The sequence below is a fragment of the Temnothorax curvispinosus genome, unplaced genomic scaffold (assembly GCF_003070985.1).
Source record: "Temnothorax curvispinosus isolate PA1 unplaced genomic scaffold, ASM307098v1 QBEX01017960.1, whole genome shotgun sequence".
Lineage (NCBI taxonomy): Eukaryota > Metazoa > Arthropoda > Insecta > Hymenoptera > Formicidae > Temnothorax > Temnothorax curvispinosus.
The window spans coordinates 7,238-22,724 of NW_020227740.1; the positions used below are offsets into that span (position 1 = coordinate 7,238).

At 32.8% G+C, this 15,487-nt stretch overlaps 1 protein-coding gene across 1 annotated transcript; it reads right to left on the minus strand.

Annotated features, from left to right (window-relative positions):
* Positions 1-7,719: 7,719 nt before the first annotated feature.
* On the minus strand, positions 7,720-11,038 carry LOC112467997. Its single transcript, XM_025036987.1, has 8 exons — positions 10,634-11,038; positions 9,923-10,062; positions 9,393-9,509; positions 8,834-9,133; positions 8,484-8,623; positions 8,342-8,405; positions 8,018-8,192; positions 7,720-7,943 (listed from the first exon to the last, which is right to left on the minus strand). Exons 1-8 carry the CDS (start codon positions 10,710-10,712, stop codon positions 7,720-7,722), a joined length of 1,239 nt encoding a protein of 412 aa, XP_024892755.1. The 5' UTR covers positions 10,713-11,038.
* Positions 11,039-15,487: the final 4,449 nt, after the last annotated feature.

Genomic DNA, 15,487 nt, shown 5'->3' on the forward strand with positions numbered 1-15,487 from the left:
AACAAAATTTTGGTTGTTTCAACAAAACATTTCTCTCAGTGTATTTTATTAATTTTTGTGTACCCTCGTATGCACAATATATCGATTGATTTTACATATTTTAAGATTAAATATGTACTATTAATTATAACTCATCCATTTTAAAGTAATGAATTTATAAAAATTTACATATATCTGTAATTTTACAGATCCATTACCTTATAAAATAAAAAAATACTTTCACTCATCACACAAATAGATTTTCATTTTTCTGTAATATTTGGAAAAGTGGGTTTTATATGAAAACTATTATCTACGCTCAAACTGAAGTAGATTTCTGAAGCTCTTCATCTGTGAAATTGTAAAGTTTAATCTGTTTAATAATGTAATTACTTAACAATACTTAAATAGCAAGTGCTTTAGAAATTTTCAAAGTAATAAAAACTAACGTTTAGTTTTTCGTTATAAAAACCATTTAAATAGCTTGCCTGATTCTTACATCTTTTAACACATGCACTGTTAAGTATGACAAATAAGAAGAAAAGTTCTTGGATATTGGTGTTACGAGAGCTTGTTTTTTTTTTTTTTCAACGAAAAAATTAATACGGTCGACATCGCGTCGCCAGAACATGACAGAAATATACAACAACTCTTTATAAGAATTCGATCAAGTTGTGCTACGGTTAGACGTCGTACCGGAAATCAAGCGAGTTATGTAAACCCAATTTTCAGAGCAGCAATCGAATGCGTGGCGGAACCAATCGACTTCTGAACTTTCCGGTTACGAGACTTACGAGACGCGTAGCTTCCAAGTTTCGTGCCGCGGAATCAATGGAGATTACAATAGGTTGTTTGACGTTGTTACATGAAAACTTTGCTCACGTTGCTTGCCTTGCCACTTCCGCTCCCGAGGACAAAATCTCGAAATTCTGACGCGACAATCTGTCCAAAACTCACAAAACTCCAAAAATCACAAAACCTCGCGTTTCTAAGTTTTGTATTGTATATAGTTTTCTTGCAGTCACATAACAGTGGTTAACAGAATTATTAGAATTTTAGACAATATGTTGGAAGTTTTGATTGCGTTGATTTAATTATGTATTTGTACCGTATATGAAATACGGAATTTTAGCACGACAAATTGGTCTTTGTAAATGAGGATACATTTGGTATTAATTAAAATTGACTGATTTATACTGCTGTTAATGTTCATGACTCTAATATGAAAAACTTATCAATTTTTTCATTTTCTCTGTTTAATTAAAATTGTATAATTTATTAATCTTTAATTATACTCATGATATATATTTACGATGCATTAATTATATTCGTACGATTTTTGTATTACCATTTGTAATGATTAAAATACAATGACAGTGCGTCCTGAAATTAATTTTAAATACTTGCTCGATGATTTTCAACGTGCGCAATAATAACCGAAATTGACTGGATCGAACATCCAGTAATCAGTGTTAATTAGAAACAAGCCGCTCCTCTCATGAAACATGACGCGGCCGATTAAGTTCTTAAACTTTTGCAGCGCCCGCGTGTCGGAAAATACGTTCCTATCTCGACATCCGTGCAGCAAGGTCCGCGATTTATGACTCGCAGGCTCCTGCCTGCAGCCTTATATATATATGTATATATATATTTCTCCATCCTTCCTTACTTATATCCTTCCGGTGTCTTCTTCGACCTTTTCTTTTTGCCCGCTGATGTCGTAAATAGCTCTTTTCTTACGCGCTCGCTAATATAAGACAAAATTGCAAGATTATTTTCAATGGTTCTGCTGTAAACGTTGAAATATTTAATACAATAAGGCTAATGCACTTCCTCTTGACTGGAAATTCTTTGGCAAATTATAGTTGAACTTTCTTTCTCTATATAGTTAGACTGTGCACGTTTTTTGCATCTTAACTTTTCAGATTATATGAAACCATATATTACCTCTACAAAAATGCTAATTACTGTGTTAATTATTCATTTTCCAACTTCACCAATAGAAAAGACGAAAAAAGTCCTTCGATGTAAAATTTTATTGAGTTATTTTCTTACTCTTCGAATATACGTCTTTTTATATGAGAAATTTTCAACAGAGAAAAATCGAAACGACATTTACAATACCTGTAATTTCTCGCAGCTGTGATTATTTTCCATTAGAGAATGCAATCTATTTTATCATGCACCCTCAGAAAAGATTTCTAGATACAATGCTATTACTCTTGAATCTATCGTAAAATAGGATCGAAATAGGGCCAATCGTATTTAGTATTGAAACAATAATATTTTAGTCTTAAATAGAAAATTTCTTAAGTCTAGAATGAATGAAATAGTCTTGATACTATCCTTCTAACTATCTCAGAAAGATGCAGATAGAACTTTGTGACAATCCTATAATATTCTTGATTCAAGTAATCTTAAATAGAAAATTTCTTAAGTCTAGAATAAAATAATCTTGATACTATCCCTCTTAACTTTCTCAGAAAGATGCAGATATTTGTGACAATCCTATAATATTCTTGATTCAAGAATAGACAAATCTGAAAGAAATCTTATTTTATTCTTGCTAAAAGAGAATTTGTAGATTGTTATAAATCTACTAGCTGGTTACCCGGGCTTCGCCCCGGAGGACATATGTAATCAGACACGCAAATAGTCTCTCTCTCTCTCTCTCTCTCTCTCTCTCTCTCTCTCTCTCTCTCTCTCTCTCTCTCTCTCTCTCTCTCTCCCTCCCTCCCTCCCTCCCTCCCTTCCTCCCTCCCTCTCTCTCTCTCTCCCTCCCTCTCTCTCTCCCTCCCTTCCTCCCTCCCTCCCTCCCTCTCTCTCCCTCTCCCTTTCCCTCTCCCTCTCCCTCTTCCTCTCTCTCTCTCTCTCTCTCTCTCTCTCTCTCTCTCTCTCTCTCTTTCTCTAAATACAATTCTTTAAAATTCGATTAATTATTTCCCGAAAAATTCGTCAAATTTCTGATACCGCTTTCCAAAAAGATCGGTAACAAAAAATTATATACTTGATAGCACTCCCCGGGAAATTCAACCCCTACTTTATGTACAATTCTTTGAGATTCGGTCATTCGGAACCGGTTTCCAAAAAGATCGGTAATAAAAAATAGTACACTTTATAGCACTCCCCGGAAAATTCTACCCCTACTTCATGTATAATTCTTTGACATTTAATCAATTATTTCCCGAAAAATTAGAAGAATTAAAAAAACCGGTTTCCAAAAAGATCGGTAACAAAAACTGTACACATTATGGTGCTCGCCGTAAAATTCTACCCCTACTTCATATATAATTCTTTCAGATTCGGTCAATTAATTCCCGAAAGATTAAAAAAATTTCGATACCGGCTTCCAAAAGATCGGTAACGAAAAATTATACACTTCATAGTACTCCTCGGGAAATTCTACCCCTGTTTGATCTATAATTTTTTGAGATTCGGTGAATTATTTCCCGAAAAATTAAAGGAATTAGAAAAACTGGTTTCCAGAAAATCGGTAACAAAAAACTATACACATAGTGGCACTCCCCGGAAAATTCTACCCCTATTTCATATACTTTTGGTAAAAATTCGGTTCAGGGGTTTGGGCTGGGCGTTGATGAGTCAGTCAGTCAGTCAGTCAGTCAGGACATCTTCCTTTATATATATAGATTATATTATTCTTTCAAGATCCTTTTTGTGATATAATGAAGTAAAGGTATTCATGAACAAAAACACAGCTATTATTTTGTAACGTTTTATTATTACGTTTTTATACAAAACGTATAATTTTCGATTGTTTGTATGATTTTACATTTATGATCATACAAAACGTATTTGATAGAAAGCCGTTTTATTCTCCATTGATTTCTCTATGAAAGATAAATCAATGGAGAATAAAACGGAATGAAACCAATCGTTGACCATTAGCAGTAATTCTAATGTTGGTTGCTGTATGGATAGCCAAATCTTGAAATTTTAAGTAATGCCATTGATCAGTGAAATCAATTTCATAAGCATGGAAATGAGTATTAAAATTTACTGTGGTAAGTTTCTTAAGTAAAAAATATACAATATTATCTCTGGATACAGATATTGTATGAATATAACCAAATTGAGGATTTTTACTTCTTTCCCAATCTACAACAACCAACATGCCGTTCTCATAATGAGAGTCATTAATTTTAATCCATTTAACAATATTCCATTTTTCGAAACATATATCTTCAGGTAATATATAACGAAAACTAGAAAATTCTTTTACCTTAGATATATGGACAGTCTGAACGGATGAAAATGATATTTTCAAGGATAAACCTCTCCCAGCCAGTAACCGACAGCAAAATTTAAGTTGGTGCCTTTTAGCTATAGAATAAGGTAAATTGATTCTGTTGGCAGACGAATGGGCTATTTGTTTTCCTTCTCTATGTTTAGCTTCCATTCTAATACATGATAATGGCTCAAGAGGACCTATTTCAGGAATGATATCTGGATAATGGATATTTAGATGCATCTTAGGCGTTAGATTTTTATCAAACAAATCCAAATAGAGTGAGTGATGTTGTTTTACAAGATCTTTTAATAATGGAAGTACTGTAAGCGATATAAAAGGTGCAGTCAAGATATCAATAATATGACGAGCAGTTTGATATAACTTCCAAATATCAGCGTCGTTGTCAGAAATTAAATGACCAATCATTATGCCAAAATAACGAATAAAACAACGCATTTCACTGGCTGAGAAGGCTAATCTAATTCGATTAGAATCTTTAGTTATAAGAGGGGGTTTATTATTCTGTTCAGAAGGACCATAATAAAAGCCTTGAATTAAATTATTTAAAGTATCTAAGTCAAACCTTTTTCTTTGTATCAAAGTATTAATTATACCAATCATTGTTTGTTTCCACACTCCCTCATCCAAGTCGTGCATAATGTCTAAGTGAACATTTTCAACAACATGGAAGCTTTTTAATTCATTAAAAATACATTCAGATTTAATACCAGTATCAGTACTATTATCAATTATTAGATCAGCATTATAATTTGTAATATTTCGACGCATTGATAGATTTGAAATAGTTTGCTTTTGCATAACTGTCTTATGCTCTTTGCATATGCGACAATAATAATTCGCTGCGAAACATTCTACATAGCCCAAAATACTGTTAGCACCTAAATTATCTCCTGTAAAAAGACACATAGCAAAATAAACCTGAACACTTTCATTTTCTGTTACTACAGTTATGCCAGTATCTTCTAAATATTTCAGTTCATTTAAAATTTTACGAAAAATATTTGCATTCCCAAAGACTTTATCAGATGAATGAAAAAGATTTACAAGGAATATATTTTCAAAAGCGATGACTGGAATTCTGGTGGAAGACAGGCAATTTTGCAATAAGTAGCTCCCAGTTTATGCACACCAGTGTGACTCCCTAATTCTTTATTCGTTTCATAATCGTCAAAATACAAAATTAAGGGTAACACTAATTTGTCAAGAAATTTTGGAACAATATTTTCTTTCCAAAGCTTGCCTTGAATAATGTTGCAAAGAAAATCTGAACTATTTTCAAGTATTTTCATATAATCCAAAATTATTTTCAAGACATTTGGTAATTCGAGAAACCCTTTTAATACTAAACGGAGAGGAATAAACTGTCCATGAACGAGACTAGGCACTATTGTAATTTCACCACCAGAATTTTTTTTATCTAGAGTGGTTCCTATTACATATGTTTCAGGCTTAATAAAAGATCCACAAGATTCGAACTGTTTCGTACGTAAATGGTGACTTTCAAATCCATCAAACATATTTTGACATGAATCAAACATCCTTGTTATTTCATTCATCTCATAAAGAGAAATTTCTGTTTGCATTCTGGCTTTGTTTAATAATTCAAAAACATATTTTTTTAAAATCATTAAAAATCCTGCTCCTAAAAGACTTTTATGACAATCAATAATTTTTTGAACATTGTCTTCAGACAATGAAAAAGTGTCATACAATGAGGCAACATAGGTGATAACAGCATTTGTTAAAGCCTGATGAAAATCGTTACTATTGTTGATTTCACGAAGTTCAATATTAGAATCAGAAATATTCTTATTTTTTTCATAGTTGAACGCATCTACTGGACTTTTATTATCATTTGAATCTTTATCATCACTTGAAAATAAAATGTGAGAGGAAGTACACTCAAGTTGTGTATTTTTTGTGTTGGAATTTTTTAATTCATGGCTTTTAACATGCTTCCTATAAGCTGATAGATTATTAAAAACTCTTATACAATCACACCAACAACATACTAATCTTTTCTGAGCAATTTCATTTGAATGAAAGAAACGTATATGACCAAGAACAGCATCTGCTGTATTGTACTTTTTGTCGCAAACAAAGCACTTAAACATATTTATTTTAATAAGTATATAAGTATAATTTGAAAATAACGTTTAACGTAAACGAATTTTATAATATGATTAAATTAAAAAATAAAAATATCAATATAAAACTTATTCATTGATATTTTGATATCAAAATAAGATACTTTAATATATTAATAACTTATACTTATATACTAATAACTTATACTAAACACTTATACTTAATAAAATACAAAAAGATGACATTGAATATTTTTCATACAGAAAAGTAATTATATCAAAATGTAATATAGTAAAGAAGAAATCGCAAATAAACAGCAAATAAGAAATCAGTATCTATGAATAATTCTATCTTATAGAAATTCGATCTTCTGTACGAATTCTATCTTATAGGAATATAATTTATAGTATTATTTGATTTAAATGGCTAATGAGTGTAGTTACACTGGTAACTGAGCGTTCATCTAATAAGTAAATATCATACAAAGCTCTCTGAACAAATAACCATAAGTGATATGCTTGAACTTGATATTCAGCGTCAAGGACAAAAAACGTTTTGAAACATACGTCAACCGCTTGTAAAACGCTTCCTACTTTCCACAGAATGTTGTTGACACAGACATACGCAGCAGTGATCGAGTCTTCTATATTTCCGACAATAATTATATAAGGCTGGACAGTAGCATTGATAGAGGCATAATATTCCTTTCGTCTTTTTATAGCATTTAACACATCACCACCAATCTAATAATAACAAAAAATTATCAATTTGCACTAAGAGTAACAAATAATACAATAATTTAAAAAAAATGTTATTTATACTTACAGCTATTTTCTGAATAAATGCTTCTCTAGCCTCTTCTATTGATGGCTTAAATACTTTTTTTCCAACTTTTACTCTACCTGTTGGCTTACATATAACAGATAAGATGTATAATAAAATGTAATCTCTAACATCTGTAAAAAAAAAAAAAACAAGATAAACCAAATTTTATTTTTCAAAAGTTACTATATATGTAATTTCTGTGCTATCAATTTACTATATACCTCCAAAAATGTATTCGTTACACCATATTGAATTATTCTTCAAAAAATGAGTATTTAAATTTTCTATAATTCCACTCACCATTCGATAGATCTTTATTTTCTAAATAAGATACCAAATCCTTTGTATCATAATGTACAATATAATCCTGTGATCTTGCAAGTTGTTCCAATTTTTTGCTGATTGAGGGCCATTTTAGCAAAATATTGTTCTGCTTGCCTTCCAAACAAGCATACTTGGCAGTGACGAAATGTAAAAAATTAAAATTTTCCAAAATCTGATGAAAAAAAAATTAATTAGACTAATGCATATATATATTTTTTAAACATGGATAGTTGTCATATATAAGATTCACAAAAACATACCAGTTTATAAGCTTGTGGTTGTTGTAATATGTTATTCCATTGATCAATGTACTCTTGAGTTAAAATTTTTTTATTACTTATAAGATTTTGTAGACGAGCTTTTTGGCATATTTTCCAATTTACTACAACATCTTCAAATGGCTCTCTGTTTCGTTTAAGCCATTCTTGCGCGGCTATTGTTTCATCCAATAAAATATCTGAAAATTATTGCATAAAAAACATAAAATTTAAAAAATCTTAATAACAAATAAAAATGTAAAATAAAATTTACCATCAATAGGAACCAAATCATCTGTATTTTGTATGTTTCTTTTTTCTTTCGAGGATAAAATTGCTCCCTTCTTACGCAGCCAGGATTTAGCATTCTTTACTTTTATAGGCAATTTACCTTTAGCTAACAATTGACTTTCTCCTTCTGTTTTTGGAGGTATATAGTAAATTGATATCTAGAAAATAATAGAAGCATGTATGATCTAGAAGAATGTAGCAAATTGACTTTGGAAGTTTTAGAAAAATAACTATACCACAGAATGTCAAATAAAATTTAGCAGTATTCGTTATGCAGAAAGAACACATTAATTTTTTAAATTATTACCTCTTCTGTGGGAAATTGTTCACAAATCTTATTGGCAATTATTTCGTAATGCTGATGCTGTGGACTAAAATAAATAAAATTTAAAAGTAATAAAATAATTATATTAAATTATATTAATTTATAAATAAGTGAACAAACATACAACTCAGTTATTTGAAGCAGCCACTTGATAATAGTTTCTACTATAATTTTACGATCATTTTCATTCAGTGTGCCTGATTTTGAGTATCCAATAAGTACACCATTAGCCTTGGTATCTGATTTCAATAACTTATCCAGATCCTAAATTTAAAAAACAAAATAAACAGGGTTATTATACCACAACTATTTAAAAAATTAAAAGAACAGTATAATGATCAAATATGACATTATGCAGAATAAGAATTCCTAATTAAAAACAAAAATTAATTCTCTAATTCACTGTCCATAAAAGATTTACTATTTATAAATGTTTGGATACATGCAACAATAAATTTTTATTTAATTACTTACTATTTCTTCTACTTCAACTAAAGCCCTTATATTATTTCGCCGTTTACTTCCCAGTTGGGAATTATCAAGTAATGGTTTTACTAAATTTGATGATCGCAAAGGTTCTTGTAATTCTTTTCTATGTGCTGATGACTGAGATGTTGATGGTTCTGAAGGTTTTTGTGATTCTTCTAATATATATATCACTGACTGAGATGATGATGATCGTGAAAGTTCTTGTGATTCTTTTAATATGTCTGCCGATAACAGAGATATATCCGATGTATCCAAATATTGATCTGATGTGTTAGTATCAAGTATCTTCAAAAGAAAAAAGTAAACGTATTTGTATTAGATATGTATAAAACTTTTTTGATGATTATATCTACTTAATAAATAAAATAAAATAAATTTTAGAAGCAAAACTTAGAAAAAATAAAAAAAAAAAAAAAGAAAAGAGCAAAAACGAGGTAAAATTAAAAATATAAATATAAAAGAAAATTTAAAAAAGAAATCTAAAAATATAATTTTATGATTAATTTGTTAATTAACTGAATTGTTTTTAAATGGAAATAAATACCTCGTCAGTGATAGGAGATGAATTTAAAGGAATCCTGTTAACAGTTGGCAATGACGAGGATGAAGACGTTAATGATGGTGTGCAGGAAAACGATTCCAAAAATGCTGAGTTAATGTTCTATAAAAATAATGAATTAACATTAAATTATCGTTTATATAATTTGCAATTAACAGATCTGTATAATAATGTGGTATATATTTTGGCAGGTTGACTGTAATATATTAAATAATATAAATAATGCCAAAAATTTCAGATTATACATTAAAAAGATTATATCATATACCTTTTACTTCAAAATATAAATGTATTAATGCATTCAATCATAACACGAGCACAAAATATAATCTTTTTCATGCACCAGTGATTTAAAAAGAGAAAATAATAAAATAATTATAGAATTATTGAATAATATTATACAACTTCTTATTAAAAATAAAAACATATTCAATAAAAAGTTGTAATGTTTAACTAAATCTAAAACAGAGAAATGTCCTTGAATACCAAAAAGGAAATAGAAAGATCATGCTTACAAGTTTATTTGAAACCATAAAAGAAGTGTACTTGTGCATAAACTTCAATTGATCTCCTATAGTAAAAGATGGAGTGGGAAATAGCACAGGAATTTGACTTGGAGTTAAGTTCAAAAATGTATTCAAGTCCACACCATTGTCTAAAGAAATCGAAAAAAATTAGAGTTAAAACAAGTAAAGCTTCTACAAATAAAGTTATAAAAGTTGATCATAATATTGATAAAATTAATAAGTATATAAATGAAAATAATAAGCATTTTAACTATAAGAAAATCTAAGCACTAATCATATAATCTTTTTCCTATTTCTTTATATATATGTATGTAATTGTGAGTCTAATTATTAATTGATATTAATCGAATCAGAATTAAGATGTTGTATAACTAGTTTTGTCGAATATATACTAATAAGCTGATATCTACCAAGTAACACTTTGACATAGAAAAATCGGATAAAAATATATTTCTTTTGATGGTTATGTTGTAGTCAATTAATATATGTTCAAGAAAGCTTATAATGTAACAAGTAAAATAGCATTATATAAGTATATATAAATCAAATATCAGATCATGTATATATATCTCAGCAACATATCCATATATATATTCGACAAAACTAGTCATACATCACCTTAATTCTTCGATTAATATCAATTAATAATTAAACACAATTACATATTATGTATAAATAAATATATGTATATATACTTACTTGAGAAATGAGATTCGAGATGCGACATCTCCATATTTTTTAATATGTCTTCTACAGTTAACATTTTTAGATCCATCATTACTTCAGATCCAGGATAACGTCACAGATTTAAAACAAAGCGTAAAAAAGTGCGCGATACCACCAGAACTTGGCACGGTTCTCCCCTCGTCGCCAGACTCAGATCTTCGGTGTATCGGGTTTTGGCGGATGTCGTCGTCGCTCGACGGGACAGCCCAACGAGTCCCCCCGATCTCTTCGATATTCCGGGATGGAAAGTCTCGGCGACGCTGACAGCTTTTTCGGCGTCGTCTCGCGTCGTACGCACGTACACACGCACTCGTGATGCCTGCGGACGCCTTTAGACGGCCTTGAATCACGTGAGGAAGAATTCGCAGGCCCGCCTGGCCGCGGATCTACCGGACGACGCTCCTTCCTTCGCAGACTCCCGATTCTCTCGCCTTCTTTTGGCCGGACGAGTCGAAACGTTTTCTTCTCACTCGCGCACGTTGTCACTTGACGTGTTTATTATTACTCCACGGCGAGAAGCGAGCAAAAGTTGCCGTTAAAGCAGCCGTTATGGCAATGAGTCGTCTCGCGGTGGGTGCGTGAACACGTATCACGTCGACAAAAGAGGGTAGCACACACATCGGTTTCGCGGCGCGCGGGGGGCGGTCGCGCGGATCGCGCCTAATGTTATGGCGCTAACATGGCGCGTGCGTTAACGTCGTATGAAGATTAGTTTAAACGCAAGAATATATAAGCTTAAATTTATATTATTATTCTTGTCTCAAGATATTAAGTCAATCTTATTTTATTCGAGAGAAGAGAATAGGAATTATTGATTTAATCTCAATATTGTTTTATTTTTATACTACTTCAGGTTGTGATGAGATTAAACATGTCAAGAATACTTTTTGTCTCGTTATTAGAAATCTTTTCTGAGGGTGTGCTAATAGATCGCACTTTTCTCCCGCTCTCTGTCCCGCTCGTTTCTTCAGCCTTTTGTTGCCAGGACCGCATTATGTCGCGACAGTTGCATGCCTAAGGTGTGTATACATTCTTTGATCCTGGTTTATGTGCGCAACGCTGGAAATAGGCGAATCTATCTACCGCTCCCGCGTCCTCCACGAAGTATGCGAGGATTTTAATTTCACTCAAAAAAGAGAAGTAGTACTTTAAAAAGTGCACAAAAGGAGTCGGCTTCCGAGAGAAATTAGTTTTGTCGAGCTCCATCTCCGGCGGCGGCGACGGCTGCTGCTGCTGCTGCTACCGCTGCTGTTGCTGCTTCTATTGTAGCTACATCCGCGAACTGATATAAACGCGCGCATAGTTCAAGATGGCCCGGGGAAAACGCAGTTTGCTGTTACGCGGAATGAATTCCAACCGAAACGGCGCTTGTTTAAACGAGAATTAACGGGATGTCCGTTGTTCGCGATATTAATTGCCGGTAATAAGCGATTTATCGTTTAATGGCTCTCTGGCGAGAATGTATCGCCCGTTATGCGGAGTCAAATTTGATTTCGATCTTTGGCCGCCATTCGTTTCGTGACTAATACATGCGATTTTCAGAGAAAGGCAACCGCAATTTTTTAAAGCCATTTTTCGCTCGATGAATTTACACGGGTATTGTTAACCGGTGTTTTCAAAAACGATTCGGTGTATAACTTTTCAGAAAACGTTGATCTATTTTTATAAAATTTACGTAAACAGTGAAATAGATAAGGAATCTCAGTTACGCGACAAATGTTATTCAAACTCTCTAAATCTGAATTAGTGACTATAATATATTATATTCACTGATTCATATTTAGAGAGAACGCATATTTTAACTCATGATGTTTTTCCATTTGCTAAGATATTTAACCGCGACATTGCGAAGTATATTACAAACGCAGTTTCTGCGCGTTATTAATTTACTGTGTTATTTGCACCAATAACTGTGTACAAATGCAGTCATGTTAACATAATGTTAAAATTAACATAAAAATTTTAATCTATATACTTCAATGACTTGTGTGTTATTTATGTCTCATTAAAATTTCAAAATCTTCTATTTCTTTATTTAGCATCATGCGAAATATACTATATTTGCGCATGTATTATTGTTTTGCTAACAACTATCTTATTCAAATAGAATTTTCTTCTCTTAAGTAATTAGTTATAACTTATAACAATGCGAGCATAAATTTCATAAAGCAGTGAGCAGAGATAAAACTACTTTACTAAAATATTAGATAACGGAGTAAAACTAGAGAATATTTTACTCTATATCTCTCAATCTCCCGCTCGTCGTTCATTTTCGAGCATTCATCGTCTCCGCGATTTTTATTAAGATCCGCGGTTATCGGCAACAAATTTTTTCCGGCAAGCGTGAAATCTTGAATCTTGCCACATTACTTAAACCTCTCTATATTTTCAAAGTCGCGGGGAAAGATCAGGGTAAAGGGGGAAGAGCGCGACAAGGCCACACGCAAGCAGCAAGCTGGGATACAGCACGAAGTCTGTTTTATAATGGCGTACGCCTTAAAGCCGATTTGTTGCACGCTCGTGGAGGTAGTCGCGCGAGATACGGCACGATTAAGGGTAAAAGTTTCCGTCGGGTTCGCCGCGCGCGGGAAGGATCTCGCGTGCACCGGATGAGCCCCGGTGCACTCTCGAAAGTGAATACCCGGGAATTACTGGCGGCTGAAGAAGGCGCATTCTCTCTTTCTACCTTCCTCTCGACTTATCTGTCGGTTTATTTATGAAGCATAAATTCGCGTTTCGCACTGCGTATGTATACGGGAAACCTGGGACGCGGCCGCCGCAGATATTTCGGGGATAATTCCCGCGGCGGATGTTTCCGAAGTTGTTGTGAGCTCACACTGGGGGATGAGAGTTGCGCTGCACCGGTATGATATCGCCTAACTCGACGCGTGGCATATTGCTTGAGCAATATTCGTATAGCTCAAATGCAATCGTGTAGATGGAGCGATGCTGACTGTGCATTAACGTACACAATTTTATATTTGCTCACGTTTTCCCATCGATTGATGATGGCCGAGATTTTTACTTTAATGCTGAGCGTTACCTCAGTATCATTTCAGAGAGTTTCATTTTCGAGGTAATAAATATGGAAAAATGTATGTTATGCATTTTCAGTGTCACGTTTCCGTCGTTCGAGCGTAAATAGCTATATAATGCCTTCTCATGTATATTTAGCATCGAAATTTGAACTCGCTCTCAAACCAATCGGAGTTTAATGATATAAAAGTACGATTTCTATATATTCTCATACATACGTTAAATATGTTAATGCATAAAACGGTTTAATGCATAAAATATGAAATATTCGTTTTTGGCGAATAGCTTCGTCATTGCAAATACAAACGATCGATGTAACTTGTGATAGCAATTACGTCTTTACGAGATTTGCTTTTTACCCGGGAAAACACGGGAAAACCACCAATCAGCGAGCTGGTTTGTTTCGCTCGTAATCAGTCGAATAAACAGATCCGGTTACTGTATTATTGCTAGCAGAGTTTACATAGAAAAGGGATAACGACTCGCACACCGACGCTTCGCATTAGAGATGATTAATCAATTATGGGCATTTAAAACCGGAATCATCAAAATGCTAATTTTCACAAGTTCGCGCACTATGCCGCGAGTTCATTTGCTTAAATCAACCGCGCGGAAGTTCGACGCAGGTATTTATGACGTGCAATTAGGCGACGGATTTACCTACTATAAATATATTAAATTCTGTCATTATTATTTTCTCGCACAAAAGGTTTATTTCAATCCAATTTCATAATTATATTGTACATCGTAAATAAAGCAGAAGAATTAAAATTACTATGTACACAAAACTCATATTTCATTTTGTTAAAGCGGGATCTTTTCAGAAGCTACCTCAGTGGTAGATTACTACGAGAAAGATACGGAAACAAAGTTCACCATTGTCAGTTATAGCCGAGTAGCATTAATACATATATTTGTTATTGAAATACATTAAAGGAATATTCTACAATTAATTCAAACCAATTTAAAATACACAAACGTAGTCAAAATCAATAACATAAATTAATATGAGTAGGTTAATATGTATATAATAGAAAATGAACTGAATATTGAAATAGTAAAGTTAATTGACGAAGAAAATAGTAATTTTAATTAAAAGCATATATAAATTCACATAAATTTGAGACGCAATTAATTTAATAATTAATCAATGTATATCGTAAACTTTGGAATCGCGTAGAATTAAATAATTTTAATAATTAAAGAAATAAACGGGTTACGATAATTTAATAATTGAAGAAATGAACGGGTTACGATTTCACAAATAATTGCGATCATGCAGTATTGTTTTCCGGCGTCATCGTACTTCAAAATAAGGATCGTTCAAAATGACAGACGTCTCACACGATGTGGCGTATAACGATTTTAAATGAGGCAGACGTAACGTACCTTGGTCAAAGGATGCTCTGTTAGGGAACAAATCGTCATGATCCAGTTGGATCCACTCATTCACTCGATTGTAAGGCGAGGAATGTTGTGAAACTTCCGTAGAGCGAAAAGGTGAGAACCTTCAGGATCCGTATTTCACCTCCTTAGAGGGTTGGTTTAATCACTGCAGGACACTTCCGATTCACTTTCCAACCGTAGTAGGGAATCGTCAAGATTATAGCGTAGGCGGAAGACCGTCAGGTCAGGTCGGGGTATTAAGAAGCCGAGTTTTCCTCAATCAGGGAACAGGGACCGTACTTCTCTTAGTGCCCATCTACAATAAGTGTTTTAAGCCCTAAGCCCTAAGAAATTGGCCAATCACAGTCAATTATTCTCCTCAAATTTAATTGTGATTGAACAATT